The sequence below is a fragment of the Leguminivora glycinivorella genome, chromosome 4 (genome assembly GCF_023078275.1).
Source record: "Leguminivora glycinivorella isolate SPB_JAAS2020 chromosome 4, LegGlyc_1.1, whole genome shotgun sequence".
Lineage (NCBI taxonomy): Eukaryota > Metazoa > Arthropoda > Insecta > Lepidoptera > Tortricidae > Leguminivora > Leguminivora glycinivorella.
Genome location: NC_062974.1, coordinates 16047544 through 16059639, shown reverse-complemented (window position 1 = coordinate 16059639; position 12096 = coordinate 16047544). Strand labels below are relative to the sequence as shown.

Here is a 12096-nt window from a genome sequence, read left to right as displayed (position 1 = left end):
ATCTGATGACAAATTATTACCAAATTCTGGTGGTGCAGTGCAGAAAACTATGCGAATTAAAGACAGCTGGGACGCGATAGATTCTCCAGGCTCTAAATACTACAAAGATATTAAGGTCGATAGTGCCGGGTTGAGGGCATTTATAGATTTCGGAAGCGACGCTACGCTCATTAGGGAAACCGCTGCTAGTGAGTTAGGCTTGGCACATGATAATGTTCCTCAGATTTTGAAAGGATTTGGTAACGGTCTGGTTCAATCGTTAGGGAATCTTAATCTTAATATAAATGTCGATGGGGTAGAAGCTAAGGTCCCGTTTAAGGTTGTGAGTGATCATTGGTTAGAAGTACCCGTTCTCGTGGGTCAATCTTTCACAGAACAGGCACATGTGTTGGTGTGTAAGAATAGGGATAAATTGCAATTCTTTGATGTTGGGAAGGAGCTACCTACCCCTGAGCTAGTAGATAATAGCGATGCTTTGTTGACTTTTTATCCAGCTAGGGCAATTGAAATTTATGGAGCTGCCTCTGTGAAGGTACAAGCTAAGCCGGCGTTTGATGGTGATGTTCTTTTGAAAAATTGTGTAGCAGGAAAGCCGAACGAGCAGTATTTCATCAGCGGCGGACTTCACCGATCGGTGAATGGACACATCAATGTGCTTGTTGTGCCTTGTTCAGAATCTTGTCGCATTCAAGCTAAGCAAATCTTCTGTCGTGCAGAAATCGTGAATGTTGTGAATCGGTTAGTTAATTCTACGCAGGGTGAGACGAGTGCGAAGCAGGTGCTAGATGAGAGTCAGGTGAACGTGGACACAGGTGTGCCAGCTGACGTAAGGAGAAGGCTTATGGAGTTGTTAAAGAAATATCAGCATTGTTTTGCATCTTCTTTGAAGGATCTAGGCTGCACGGGAGTTACTGAAATGAATATAGAGCTTAATAGTCAGCGTCCAGTCGTTTATCGTCCATACAGGTTGTCACATCACGAGAGGGAGAAGGTGCGATCGATGGTCGGAGATATGCTGGACGCCGGGGTGATTAGAGAATCGACTTCCGATTACGCGAGTCCTATCCTGCTTGTGCGAAAGAAAGATGGTTCCTCAAGGTTGTGCGTTGACTACCGTATGTTAAATTCGGTGACCATTAAGGAACGGTACCCAATGCCCATCATTGAGGATGAAATAGCCCGTCTCGCTGGTCAATCCTGTTTCATTATTCTTGATCTCGCGTCCGGCTATTACCAGGTGCCGATCTCTGAACAAAGCAAGCACTTGACGTCGTTTGTCACGCCGGACGGGCAATACGAGTTCAATCGGATGCCGTTCGGCCTGGCAAACGCACCGGCAGTGTTTCAACGAATGATCAACACAATACTTGGTTCGGCTCGATTTAGTAAAGCTACCGCGTACATTGATGATGTGTTGATTTTCGGGAAGGATTTTACTCAATGTCTAGAACGTCTTGAAGAGGTGTTGCAGATGTTTGAAAAGGCGAATCTTACATTAAATCTGTCTAAATGCGAGTTTTTGCGAGAAAAAGTAGATTACCTGGGCTACGAGATTAGCGCCAATGGCATACGGCCCGGCGAAAAGAAGATTTTGAGTGTAGTCAATTTCCCTCGTCCACAGAATGTCCATAATGTGAGACAATTCTTAGGCCTTGCTAGTTACTTTCGCAAATTCATACAAAATTTTGCTCAAATTTCGTCCCCTCTTAGCAAGCTCCTAAAAAAAGATGCAGTCTGGCAGTGGAGTGATGAACAGGAACGCGCTTTCGAAAAGTTAAAGTCTATTTTGGTTGATAGGCCGGTTCTTGCTATTTACGATCCCTCCGCCGAACTGGAGCTGCATACTGATGCCAGTAAGTTAGGAGTCGCTGGTATTATTCTGCAACGGACGCAAGGTAACGAGAACTTTCACCCAGTGGCATTTTACAGTCGGCAAACTTCCCCCGAGGAGAAGAACTTCCACTCGTACGAGTTGGAAACTCTAGCGGTAGTGTCCTCACTTCGTAAGTTTAGAGTCTATTTACTGGGGAAGGAATTCAAAATTATAACCGACTGCAGTGCATTGCGTTCCACATTTGCAAAACGCGATTTGATTCCAAGGATAGCACGCTGGTGGCTTACCCTTCAAGAATTTGATTGTAGTGTCGACTATAGGCCCGGAGTGAAAATGAGCCACGTTGACGCATTATCTCGAAACCCGGTTGAGCCGTCGGAATGTCTCGAGGATCGGTTTCCAGTAATCATGTCCATTAGTAGTGAAGATTGGCTTCACACGTTGCAGCTAGGCGATTCCGAGTTGAGCAGAATAATTGAAATTCTTAAAAGCGATTTAGACGAAAAGGGATTAGAATATATAAAACAGAATTTTATCATTAAAGATAATCGTTTGTTTCGCTATTTGGATGGGGATAAAAACAATATCAGATGGGCGGTACCTAAGGGCGCAAGGTGGCAGGTGTGTAAACTCAATCACGACGACATTGGACATTTTGGGGTTGAAAAGACCTTAGAACGAATTAGAAGTAGCTATTGGTTCCCAAAAATGTCCAGGTTCGTCAAGAAATATGTTAGCGCCTGCATTGAATGTGCATATGCAAAAAACAATTCAGGCGCTCGCGAAGGGTTACTGCACCCTATTGCTAAAGTAGAGATCCCTTTCCACACACTTCACGTGGACCACCTCGGGCCCTTTGTAAAGTCCTTACGGGGTTTTACTCATTTGTTAGTGGTTGTGGACGGTTTTACCAAATTCTGTTTTCTCAGATCTGTCAGAAACACAAATGCTCAAAACGCGGTTAGGGCGCTAGAAGACATTTTTAGCATATTTCGAAACCCTGACCGGCTTGTAAGTGATCGGGGTAGTTGTTTTACCTCACACACGTTCAAACGCTTCTGCTCAGATAACGGCATAAAACACGTATTAAACGCGGTCGCTAGCCCTAGATCTAATGGCCAGGTTGAGCGGTATAACCGCACAGTCTTAGACTCTCTCAAGGCTTTAAGTGTTAAGCATGGAGAGAAAAGTTGGGATACACACTTGGGTCGCATTCAATGGGGGCTGAATAACACCATTCAAAAAACTATAGGTAGGACGCCGTCAGAGGTGATGTTCGGAACTCAAATGCATAGCGAAATTAACCCCATGCTCAATGACGTAGTTTTTGATAGCCGTAAAAATTACGATTTATGCGAAATACGCGACTGTGTTAAGGCTAAAATTGATCAAGAGCAGTCCAAACAAAAAGATAGGTACGATTCGGGAAGGAAGCCTTCCCGTGTTTATAATGAGGGAGAACTCGTTAAGATAACAAAAACATGTTTCAATAATAGCGGACAGAGCAAGAAGTTGATGCCTTCTTTCATAGGGCCATACCGCGTGAGTAAAGTCTTAGGAAATGACCGCTATGTGGTAGCACCAATACCTGGATTAATCGATACAGAAAATAGGCGATCAACGACCGTCGCTGCTGATCGCATGAAACCGTGGATACACGTGACCGCTCTACAAGTCAATGAGAAAGAACCCAACCAAAATCTTGAGAGCGATGATGAAACTGATTCGAGCTAGAATGTAATTAGTATAATTGTTAGGATATCTTATCGATGTTTATTTGCTACAGAATGTTTTTATTCGTTGTTACAGATCAAGTACGCGAGAATCGATCGGTTCGCGGCTTGGTGCAACAAGTGTCGATGAAAGTCCTTCGGCTGCCTTACGAGCATTAATCGATCGGCTCGTATGGGCGTCGATAGGCATCCTGAAAGAATCGATCTTTCGGGAGGTTAGGGATCCCTGATTAATCGATCGTTCAGGGTATTAAGGTATTCTGATTAATCGATCGTTCAGAATACTCGTTCGATATTAATAGCGAATGTCACGACATAATCGATCGGTCATGACATGATTTTGATTTTTTTTTTATGACCCAATTAATCGATCGTTTGGGTTTGCTAAATTCGATATTCAATCGATGGTCAACAGAATCTGTTATTTTTAATTTATTTAATACTCATTCATTGCTTGGATTATATAACTAATAGTGTTTGTTGCTTGTTTAAACAATATTGTTTTGTCAATATCTATTTGGTGAAGATACATAACAGCTTCATAATTTAGTAGTCTGTGTTTGTTAAACGTAACATCAAATTTAAGGCAAGTTGTTAAATATCTTCATTATATTACACGATGTATGTTAAATGAGTAAAACTTAAAAAAAAAATTGAGATTGCATGTTGTTGTTTAGTATAATTAATCATGTCAAGACGCCGATTGTTAGGTTTATTTGGGTTACCACTAGGGCTCTGGATATTCGGTACTACCCGCCGATCCGTGCGCCCGGCCCCTTAGCCCCGGCGGTGCTAAGCGTCCGAACTACCCGAACCCGCCGAAGTCCGTTCCCGTGTAGTGCCGTTCGCGCGTGTAGTGCCGAATCGGCGTTCGGGGCCGGACGGCCGGACGCACGGACTTCGGCACCGTTCGGGTATTGAACACACGAGGCGGCCGGCGGACCGATCGACTTATTGCCGTGCCGGTTTGTATTTAAAAAATAGGTGAAATTTAATAATTTAGCGAACGAATACGAATTAGTTTTATACATACTCGTTTTATTTGAATCAATAACGTGTTAACTATATTTTTTGCACTTGTTCCCGTTACGTTATAGGCTACTCGTACAGATTAGATAATAATTATGATGGTATGTATTCAATACAAATATTACAAACGTATTCCATATAGGTCCATAATTCGCCAGGAACACTAGTCTACTGTTTTTTTTCAATAAAGTTGCTTAAGACAATTGCGAAAAGTAGAGTTTAATGGACTTTATTTGTCTCTAGGTTAACTAATAGAAGTCTAAACAGGGTATTGGTTTGTGTGAAAAATACTATATTAGTTCTATTACTTACTTGATTGTTTTATGATATTCATGGTGCCTTACTAACTATCATAGGGACCATACCACCTATAGGTACTTACTACATATATGTACACATGTTGACAAATATACTTCAAAATATTGTCTTCGGTTACCGCGACAGTTACTCATGCAATTTATTATAGTTATATCTATGTCTCATAGTTTTAAAATAAATAAATAAATATTGGGGACATTACACAGATCGACTTAGCCCCAAACTAAGCAAAGCGTGTACTATGGGTGCTAAGCGACGATATTGATATAACTATGGAAACGGATTATATCACGTATACTGAATTTACAATTCACCCCGACGTTTCGAACACTTTACAGCGTCCGTGGTCAACGGGTGACACCCATAATTAATTGTAAATTCATTACTTATAGGCGATATAATCCATTTTATTTCATAAATATCCTTCAAATTAAGGAAATTTATTTGAACTATCGAGTTATTAGTTTTTATCTAAAAAGTTAGTAGAATTAACGTCGCATGAGAAGACAAAGGTAATAATGACTTGTGGGCGGCACAATAACCAATACCCGTGGTGATTTTTTTTTTACTGATAATAATGACACTCAAACCTCACACCCGGCATCCCTTTGACATGGACAAACCTTTTGTTTGAAAAGTTCTAGATGTAGCCGCGCTGTTTTACAAATACCTAGTTAAGAATGGTATTTTTTTTTGTTATTTTGGAGTGAACTACTTTGAAGTGAATATGTATCCATAGTCCTGGTTCTTAACTTGAGCTAGTCGGATAGGGTGTGACAAAAAGCATGAGACTTGACATGTATATAGATAACTTGCAAACACTTAACAGAAAAAAATAAAAGTACGCAGACGCCGAGGTGTCAATGTTTCCCCTCTTTTCCCTCATTTTTATATCACTATTTTCAGTTTTTTTATATTGTCATGAAAACCGTGAAAGCTATAATCACAATATTTAGGAAAAATATATTCTCCATAAAATTTCCTTCAATACTGTCTGTTAAGGTATAGCTTTAACTCATCATTTTAAAATTATGCTTAAGTCCCCCGCATAATATTTGTGTTTAACTACTAGTGGGATGAGTAGGGGTAGCACTACCGTCTGTTAGTAATATACTTTAAATGGAAATATTGTAGAGAATTTCATGGTACTTCTCCTAAACATCTTTCTGGTAAGTACCTACTCGTAATATTTACATACCAAAACCTTTAATACCTACCTTTAATAGTTTTCGTGAAAATTTAAAAAGCTAAAAATGGGAGATAATAGTGGGGGAAGAGATTGACTCCTCAGCGTGTTTCTACTTCTATTATTCTCTTTATTTCTTTCAAATCTTAGGCTAGGCTGTTTATAATATGAGTATAAAAGTAAAATACAAAACCACTTACAAAACAATATAAAACACATATAAACACATTATAAAAAACCTAACCTAGGGTGCCGCCAGCAGCGGGGCAGGGCCCAAGCTGCCGGTGGTTAGGGCTGCAGAGAGAGGAACCGTCGAACTATCCGCGCTGTGTCCAAGATCACCGCCTTCTGCATCTGGCCCTTGATCCAGCCACCTAGCGAGAGTCTCTTAAGATGTTGGTCGAGACTCTTCGCTATGAGACCGTTCGCTGAAACGACTATCGGAACAATGATCGTTGATTCAACATCCCACATGGCGGTTATCTCGTGAGCCAAGTCTAGGTACTTACTGGACTTGTCCTTCTCGGCTTTCACGAGATTCTCATCATGGGGGATGGTGATGTCAACGAGCACTGCCCGGCGTTGCAGTCGATCTATTATCACAATGTCAGGCTTATTGGCTACAATAGTCCTGTCAGTGATAATAGATCGATCCCAATAGAGCGTGGCACGACCATTTTCGAGAACTGGCGCAGGTAAGTACTTGTAGTACGGTACTTCGCGGTCCACAAGGCCGTATTGAAGAGCAAGTTGCTGGTGAATAATCCTGGCTACGAGATTATGTCTGTGCAAGTACTCGCCGTTAGCAAGATGAGAACAACCGGAAATAATATGCCTGAGTGACTCTCCGGGACGGCGGCATGCCCGACAAATGTCGACCGTACCGTCCTTCAGGATATATTTCCGGTAGTTGTTCGTCATCATAACTTCGTCCGCAATTGCACAGGCAAAACCCTCGGTTTCTCCGAAGAGGTCCCCGAATCGTAACCATACTTCTATTTATCCTTATGAACGTCAAAGCTATGTGCATACCAACTTTCATGCTTTCTAATTTAGGCCACTGAAAACGCGTGCCCTGAATGCCCTGATATATAATTAATAATGCCGAAAATGGAAAACATGGAAAAAATCGAGTAGTTAAAATTTGTCCCCCAGTCACAATTGCTCCGCTGTCCCTTTCTCATTTTAGTTATTAAGGTTTTATCATTTTTGGTTCTCATATTCGCTTGAACCAAGAACGCGAACGATCATCAAGCATCACTATAGGTCGAGAACGGATCGGACCCGCGGGTTTTTAGAGTCCGTCGATCCGGACGCACGGACTACACGGGTACCCGGACCTTAATTACACGGTCCCTAATTACCCGTTCCAAACGGGCCAGAAATCCGGATTCGTGTAACACGGGAACGGATACCCGGCAACGGGTACACGAAACACGGACGCGACCGGGAGCCCTAGTTACCACCTGGTGTCGTATGCGGGGACGCACACGATATCAGGACAGCCGATTGTTAGGTTTAATTATTTTTAACGACAAAATGTACCGATTTTACTTTGAATTTGCATTGATTTGTCAAATTTGATTGATACCTGTCAATAACTCGAGTAATTCTATACTTTATAACTGGCAACATTGAGCGGACGTGACCGGTTGATATTTTAAAAATGGCGGAAATTATATAATTATTTTAGAAATTATTCACTAAGTATAACCCAGTGTGATATATCTAAATTCAAGTATAACAGTGTAATCATAGTCCAAATTCAAGTATAACAGTGTAATCATAATCGAGTGGTTTTAATAAACATTCATTGTTAAGCTGTTCGGAGTTTCCTTTGGAATCTGGTGCCTTCTTCGTGTGCTATTTCATATTCGTAACCCTTATTTCGGAAATGTTGCCACTCCTATAAAAAAATATGTAATATTAGCTACCCTACTTATCAGCGGATAGCCATTTTTTCTTGTTTACACTTTCATAACGTATCGAGCGTACGTTGCACTATAATAAATAATTCAAATCTCCTTTTACGTCCGAATCGGGCAGCTCCATGTGTGGAGCTAGCAGTATTTGGTCGGTGTATGAGCGTCAGTCAAGCAACAAGTATTGGTGTCGGCACCTCGTAGGGACGTTTTCCTGTTTGTCTGGAGTGTTTGACTAACGGTATCTTGGTAAACTAACCTATTGATTGACAGTAAACATGGCATAGGTACAGAAGTAGGTATACACAGGTAATAGTGGATTTGTAAGTTGCAAACTTCGCGATAACTGCGGAAAAAAAAACGTTAAATTTTTTTTTCTTTCAGTCACTATCATTGATATTTTACATATCGTTCTCCTTACTCTTGATAAATATATACCCTATCACAGAAGAACAATCAGACATACGAAAGTATTTTTACTCAAGCTAAAACAAACCTTCGATTTTGATTGTATTATTAGGTAAATCTAGGTATAAATAAATAAAAAATATTTAATCGTTTAGCGGGTTTGTAGGTATACAATACGTGACAACTGATGTACTTGTTAATGCACTGTTAATTAAAGACAATACAAGGAACTCGATATCCAAAGAAAAGTATAGATATGTACATAGACATCAGGGAACAGGTGGTCTTAATGGCTAATCAGTGTAATTGCGTGCGCAGGTAAGTGATTCATATGTTTGCCCCACTAGATATCGTTTTTACAGTAATATTCCCGGAAATATTACGGATATGACACTACCTGTTTATTATTTTCAAGAAAAAACCGATTTGTAGATAGATCTAGTTGACTATATGTAGATAACAATGAGAATTATAACATTATTTTTTTATGTTTGCGACTTTCTTGGCGAAAACCCAAAGGATTACTTATTATTTAAATATTTTTCAAAGCGGATAAGTATCGTCGTTGTTCGGCCGAAATGGTCATAACGGATTCTCAATGCTCATTTTACGACGAATCAAAGTCGCCTTTCCCGTTTGCCCTGGCTTGGTCACCGAATTTCGTGCACTTTCACATAATAACGAGTATACAAAATTAACTATCAAACTTGGCAAATCGCCGTTTTTACTTTAACCGAATAGCCTCGTTTTTACCGGACGTTTGAGCGGATTCACGTGCCAGTTGCAGTATTTTTTACTTCGTCTAGTGCATTGCGATTGCGACTGTTAATTGATGCGCCTATTAATAAAATACTATGCTGTTAGCGGACGGTAGTACACATAATTTTCTACTAGTCTTGTTCGAAATGTTAATTAAAATTTAAAATAAAAAAGAAGTAGCTAGAATGTATTGGGTCTTAAACATTTCACGCCTCTTCTTTTTCCTCGCACTCAGTTGTTGGTATATTTATTGTAGTCAGTTCTAATGAAAAGGTATCTCGATTGCATGCAATGGTTAGTAAAGCACGTATTTATGTGACTGTTCTCCAAACACAAGATTGTTTTAGAGCCAAGTCCAGCGGCCATTTATATCTGAAATAATTCGTTGGGCTCATTTCAAAATGCCTCCTCACAAAGAAGCACTACTTACTGGCAAAATAGGTTAAATTTTTTAGACCTTCAAACCTGATCAATTTTTTAATACATTTTTGGAACTACCTATTGAACTAGTCTAGACATTAATTGTAAGTACAGGGCAGCGGTCTGAACTTAATTAATAATCAGGTGGGACTTGAATTCACCTCACGGCCTCTGGGTCGATATTAAGGATTGCAATCTGGATTATCCGGAGTCCGAAAATCTGGATTATCCGCTGATTTTGCGATCCGTTTCTAAATCCGGATTTTAAAACCAAAATCCGAATTTTCGGATTTTTAGTTGAACATCGTAATTTCAACCTAAATAAGGGAGTTTATGTTCGTTGAGTCTAATGTATAGCAACTGTAAATGTGAAATAAACACCCATCCGTCAAAGATGTCGTGAGAGTGTAGGCAAATTGACAATACACAAACCAAAAACCCGATTGTTAATTAATTAGATTAAGTCTGGCAGGCAAGCATGGTCGCGTGATAAACAATATTACGTCATTTTCGTACTATTTGTAATTGCGATAGAGACGCACCAATTCCATAAAGTTTATCCAACTAGTGTGCTATACACGCAGAATAAACTTTAATAATGATTGACTGTCTACGTACTTAGCTTAGAATCAGTAAAAAGTGGATGTTCCTCCGCGTCAGGGTAATTTGCTATCGGTAGTACTTTCGAATTATAATAGACAAACTTAAATACAGTGCTGGACAAAATTAATCATACACCGACATATTAAAAAATAAATAAGTAAGGCAAAGCAAGTATAATTGTAAGTATAATTCAGAATGATATTTGATATTTTATTCATGTTTATTTGACTGTTATCACTCAAAGAGTGCATCTGAACGTCAAATTACAGCAGTTTGACAGCACTGGCTTCTTTCGAATCCCAATCATCTTATCTCCTCCTACTTCCTTAAATTTTTGCTTGGATTGATTACATCAGACTATGTTGGCTACTAAAACTATTAATAGGTTAATCACAACAAACGCATGAGATAGACATACTGGTCTTTTCTTTCAGTCATATTTATGAAACATTTCGTATATGGATCAGACGGGCGATGGCTGAAAGACAATACCGGTATATAATTATATCAAATGCGTGTGTAGACATCCATGGCGCATGGCTAAATCATTTCGTTGCGGGAAAACAACCACTAAAATTTCGCGGTCAACATAAGCTTAGTAAAAAAAGAAACATTTTTTGTTTAAAATTTGCGTAGCAGAGTACATATAAACGTACAGTTGCGTGTTTACTAATATTGAAACAGACAGGTTACGTCTTTAACTCTTTAATTTAGCTTTATTATGAGTAGTTACAAAAAAAAAACCGGATTTAATCCGGAGTTCGGATTTTCCCTAAAAATAATCCGGAAATCCGGATTTTATAAAATATAATCGGATTTGCAATCCCTAGTCGATATCGATACTCCAGCGCTCTGCCAACTGCGCAACCAAGACTTCCACCAAGACAGCGAAATTTTCCACCACTTAGGTCTAAGGGACCCAGATATTTCTGCTATTCCAATGTTAAAAATATATTTGTATTGTTTCAGAAATGCCTAGGTGAGCCGCGATGCGCAGCGACATGGCGTACCGCGGGCTCTCGCAGCACGTGGAGCTGGACCGCGCGGCCGACCCGCGCGACCGGTTCACGCTGCAGGAGCTCATAGGCGAGGGCACGTATGGCGAGGTCTACTGCGCGAGGGACAAGAAGAGCGGCAGGCGAGTCGCCGTCAAGGTGTGTACCCTTCAGCTAGTGTGCAGGGCTGAACCGCAACTGACCCGCGCGACCGCTTCATGCTGCAGGAGCTCATAGGCGAGTTCACCTACGGCGAGGTCTACTGCGCTAGGGACAAGAACAGCGGAAGGCGAGTCGCCGTTACGGTGTGTTACACTTCTGGGGCCCATTTCTCGAAGCTACAAGTTACAATTTATAAGTGGTAGTCAATGTCAAATATGACAAGTTGGAAAGAGACTTCCGTTTGTAACTTTCAGTTTTGAGAAATGTGCCACTAGTAGTGTGCAAGGGTGGACCGCCAGTTGACCCACTCATTATCCAGAGTATTTACAAGGAGCGATTGGGATAAGATGCCTGCATTTTGGTAATATCAAACAATCTATCAAAAAAATAACAATCTAAACTCGATTGCCATCATATATATATCTATGAATTCTTTACTATAGAAGTACCTATTACGAGAGGTGAATGGACCCACACGCACTTTTACAAGTATTGTATGAGGTCACTAATGATTGCAAAAGTTGTTAATTTCATTAACCGATGGAACGACATACATATGCTAAAAAGAAACCCATTTCAATGCATGTTTGTGAATGTAGGTATATTTATGGTGGTCGAACAGCAACTCGGGAATACCATATACAGGGTGGCCCATTCAAATCGGTCAGTATATACCTATGATAAATTAAAGTATGTGAAAAAAATGCATTTTATTCATTTTAGACAT

General features: G+C 40.2%; 1 protein-coding gene across 6 annotated transcripts in view; it reads left to right on the top strand.

Moving 5' to 3' along the window:
- Positions 1-12096, top strand: part of LOC125225173 (myosin-IIIb-like) — an 86074-nt gene that overhangs the window by 48128 nt on the left and 25850 nt on the right. For all 6 annotated transcript variants that reach the window (XR_007176961.1, XM_048128752.1, XM_048128750.1 and 3 more), the window contains exon 2: positions 11182-11366. Coding sequence is in view for 5 of the 6 variants with exons in the window: in XM_048128752.1 (XP_047984709.1) it covers positions 11202-11366 (165 nt within the window). In the remaining variant the exon portion in view is untranslated. The remainder of the gene's footprint in view (positions 1-11181; positions 11367-12096) is intronic.